The 4405-nt window shown below is 39.8% G+C and overlaps 1 protein-coding gene across 1 annotated transcript in view; it reads left to right on the plus strand.

The window, feature by feature from the left end:
* Nucleotides 1-213, plus strand: part of LOC139656360 (transmembrane protein 184C-like) — a 9195-nt gene extending 8982 nt beyond the window's left edge. Inside the window, exon 11 of the mRNA XM_071533910.1 lies at nt 1-213. This exon is cut by the window's left edge and continues 98 nt beyond it. Within this exon, the coding sequence (XP_071390011.1) occupies nt 1-213 (213 nt within the window).
* The last annotated feature ends 4192 nt before the right edge of the window (nt 214-4405 follow it).

Genomic DNA, 4405 nt, shown 5'->3' on the forward strand with positions numbered 1-4405 from the left:
GACCCCGTCGTCATGGCAGCCACCTCCATGCCCTCCTCTCCTTCCTCTAGGGGGCGGTACCAAGGCCTGGGCCACACCCCCACCCCGCATTCCATCTCTGCTCCCGCAGGCTTCACTTCCTCTTCCTGGGACGATGACAGCGACCAATCGGGTTCCTCGCCTCCGCAGGGGGGCGACGCCCAGCAGTGGCATGACATCACCGCAAGCACATAGGAAGGGATCATGGGACTCTGCTGTCCTTCTATCCTTTCCTTCTGTCCTTTCCTTGTCTCCTCCCCTCCCTCCCCTCCCCTGCTTCCTGGTCATGGACAAAGAAACTATAAGATTCTGTCAGTTTCTATATCAGTTTCCAAATGAAGATATAAGTGTGGACTCGTCTGAGCTCTTGTCTCCCAGTTTATGACAAAGAAGGAATCAAAACAGGCACAGATGGATGGATGGATGGATGGATGGATGAAGACAATTAAAAGCAGAAAGAGAAAGGAAAGCAGAGCAAAGTAAAAAAAAGTTTACATTCTGAATTGTCAAAGCCATGTTTCTTGAGAACCTAAAGTATGTTTTTTTTTTTATTATTAGCCAGTTTTAAATGTTTGAAATCTGTATTTTGATGTCATGATAATGCTAATATCTTACAAATGATGTCTTTTGAGAAATGTTTCACTAGTTGCTGAGCAGAAAGGGAGAGACCGTCCTCTGGGTTCAAACCCCCACCCTGCTGAAGCTCCCTTGGGCAAGACATTGAATACCTATCAGCTCCAGGGTGAAAACTAAATTTCCCTACAGGGATAAACTGAAGGTCACATTGTTGTCCAAAATGCATTTGTCTTTGAGATGTGGGATTTGATCCTAGGACAGTTAGGGTTTTAGAGGAGGGACTTGACCAGACAGGCTTCTGAAAAACCAGAACTATCCCACAAAGTATTCAGTTTTAACTTGATGTAAAGACTATTATTATTAGCATAATTTCAATGCTTGACTAGCCTTTCTAAAAGAAAAGACCCCCTGCTGTTTCTGCCTGAACTGATCATTTCATCACTGATCCATCTGATTGATTTAGTGTTTAGATAATGCTAGATAATGCTTAGCGTGTTAGCTTATCCGGTCAGCTAACCATCACTGTCTTGTTAACACATCTGATTAGCACACCAGCTAATGTATCTAGTAGCAGCTAGCGTTAGCATGTTCACATTAACATCAGTGTGTTTGCTGGCTAGTTAGCTAGCTAACAGTTTGTTCAGGTTAACTGAGCTGACTCTTCTCAAACTACAACTCTTCATGTTTTGGAGTAGAGACTAGGGCTAAAGACAAGACAGTTTACTGTGTCACAGTAACCTACATTTGGAAACAAATCCACCTTATCACACTATTCACTTTTACTGAGAACGTTACTGAATGGATCTACAGCCACACCACAACAAGCTGACTCAGCTGCTTTCTGTTTCTAGCTGCTTGATACACATTTACACTATTAACTAACAGATAATTCTGCAATGTTCCTCCATAAAGTTGCCAGCTGTGGTTACTGGGATTTGTGACACAACTGCAAACATTGATGAGTCTTGGGCAGCAGGGTGGGATATTATGAAGACTGACGTTCAGCTGGCCCACCAGCTCCAGGCTGCTGTTTAGAAGGACTGTAACCAAGAGATCACTGGTTCGATCCCTGTAACCAACATTGTCCATCAACAGCCATTTGTCCTGTTTAAGTCCTTGAGCAAGATATGAAGCCCTTAACTGCTCATTCAATGTAAGTAGCACTGGATAAGAGTGTCATGTAAATGTAAGCTGTTTTGGGGAAAGCAAACCCAGCTCACTGGGCGTTTTATACACTGATTTCTGTCCATTACACATGAATCAAACAGGTTCTGTTGATGGTGTGAGTGAGTGACTGTTTTGTGAAAAACAAATAGGGCTCAGGAATCCACCGGTAACTGCCAAAACAAAGGCAACACTTGAGTAAATGAGAGAGGTATATTCAAAAGAGGAGCTTCCACAAGGTTTGTTATGACAACGAAGCAATATCCCATAATGCTTAGGGTGTGGCGCCCGACCAATACGGTTCAGTCAGACACTTGTAGAATCGATGTGAAGAAGCACTGAAGCTGTTCTGGTGGACCAACAGCCTGTTAACACACTTCATGTTGGGGTTTCCTTTATTTTGGCCTGTTACCTGTATGTCCATGCATCACCAAAATTAAATCCTGTACACTTATCATACTTGGCGAATAAAGTGAATCTGATCAATGTAACTGCTTTGGATATTTTCTTGTAGTAATGGGAGTTCAGAAGGTGCAGAAGCTGCACCCAGTGATCTGGCAACCTGCTGAGGTTCGTGATACAGTTTGACAGAGTCACATGACTTGGACTCGAGTCACAGTTTTAATTAAGTGCTTGAGACTTGACTTGATGCATGAAGAGAAGACTTGAGACTTGACTTGGGTTCTGGTGACTTGGGACTTGACTCTGACTTGTACTCTGATGACTTGAAAAGGTTTCTAAAGTCTTGACTTGAGATCTTGTGTTTGTGTAAATGACTCAGATTGAAAGTGATGAGATTTGTTCCAGCAGACGACTGAATTTAAATTGTTTTCTGAATTTGTATGGAATGATTGAATTGAAACTGATTATAGAAATCAAACTCATGATGCTCTTACCAAGTTTTTATCTTATTAAAACCATATTGCATTGAAAAGTCCTAGATAGTTAGGTTTCTTTAAGATATTAAATTGATACTGGACTCTTGATTTGTTCTGACTTGACTTGCTGTTCTACATTTAGACTTGAGACTTGATATTAATTGGACTTGGACTTGACTTGGTAATCTACATTTATCTACATTTGGGACTTGACTTGAGATTTGTGCCTCAAGACTTGAGACTGATTTGGGACACCTCTGGTATTTTCTAGCTTTTTAATTAAACCCCAAAGGGTTCTTAAAATAAATAACATGCAAGCATAAAGTAACATTTGAGATTTTGGTCAGAATCATGGAAAGGATGGAGAAATAGGGTCCACCCTGAAAATGGACAGAGTTCTGCTTTGAACTAATGTTATGTCCCACCCCAGCATGCTGTTTCAATCAGGAATATGTAAAAATATGAACGCAAAACACCCTCCCAATGCCATTTTATATTGTTTTTAAACTCTTGAGAAAAGAACCAAAATGAACGACCTGTTTCTGGTGGGTCCCTTTTACAAGGCATTACAACCAGCATTTTCAACCGCATTTTAACCGTTTGAGAGACAGCCAAACACAAATAAGTTTTTAATTATGAGTCGTTCTTCATTCAGTTTGACTCCCCACATGACAAGACTGCCAGGTCCAAGGGTGAGAAACTATAAAAACTTAAAAAGGACCAGTGCACCGCAAAAAATAAATGACTAGAAACCAGATATCAGTGCAGTTAGTTGGAAGGAAAATAGCGGCCCATCACTTAGCCTAAAATGTGGCCAGAACAGTTTAAAAAAAAAAAAAAAATTTAATATACGCCTATCACTTACCCTAAAATGTGGCCAGAACAGATCATTAAATTATATGCATTAATTTACGTTTTTTAACGAGTTATTTTTATCTAAATTAATGCGTTAAATTTGACATCCCTAACATATATAAACAGTACTGTGCAAAAGTCTTAGGCATATGTCAAAGAAATCCATAAAGCGAAGATGCTTTCAAACTAATGAAATGAAAAGTTTCTAAAAAATCAAACATTTACAATAAACAGCAGTCTACTTACACACTAATGCAGAAAACAAATAAACATCTAAGACTTCTAAGAAATTTATATAAAAAATCTAGGGTGCTTAAGACTTTTGCACAGTACTGTATATATATATTTATATATATATAGCCTATATACAAATAAAAAGGACATATTCTGCCCAAATAGAAAGGACACAAGGATGTATATTACACATATCCATGACTTTGGTGTAATATTCTTTCCAGAAAAAAAGGCTTATATTAGTGAGCAGAGCCAGTGCAGCATGAAGTTGGCATGAACCTATGAGAGCTGAAAGCGGCGATTAACATGTTCAGCAAAACCTCACAAACTTATTTAGATCCAAAGCTTTAGTGTGTTTTGATTCAATGCGGAGTAGGAGCCAAACTTGATCATCTATACTCTGTCATAGTAGACCGCAAATAATTCTTTATGATCCTAAGAGTTGGAAAAACTCGCTCTTGTAAATTTCCGACCAGCCACAACTTTTCATATAGATATATATCTATTTTTGAATTAGATTGTCCAAAACTGTGGGTGGCAGCTGGGGGGTGGCAAGGCATTTTTTTTTAGGGCCACCCCGGTAGATCCGCCGCTGAGCAGAACCTACACCCGCAGGCTGATCATTATTGGAGGAGAGTGAGGAAGTGAAACTAAAATTGTAAACCGCGGAAATCCCCTGA

Source organism: Centroberyx affinis, unplaced genomic scaffold, assembly GCF_046629955.1.
Source record: "Centroberyx affinis isolate AG114_WGS23_722 - 3 ecotype Tasmania unplaced genomic scaffold, CSIRO-AGI_Caff_v1 ptg002461l_1, whole genome shotgun sequence".
Taxonomy (NCBI): Eukaryota; Metazoa; Chordata; class Actinopteri; order Beryciformes; family Berycidae; genus Centroberyx; species Centroberyx affinis.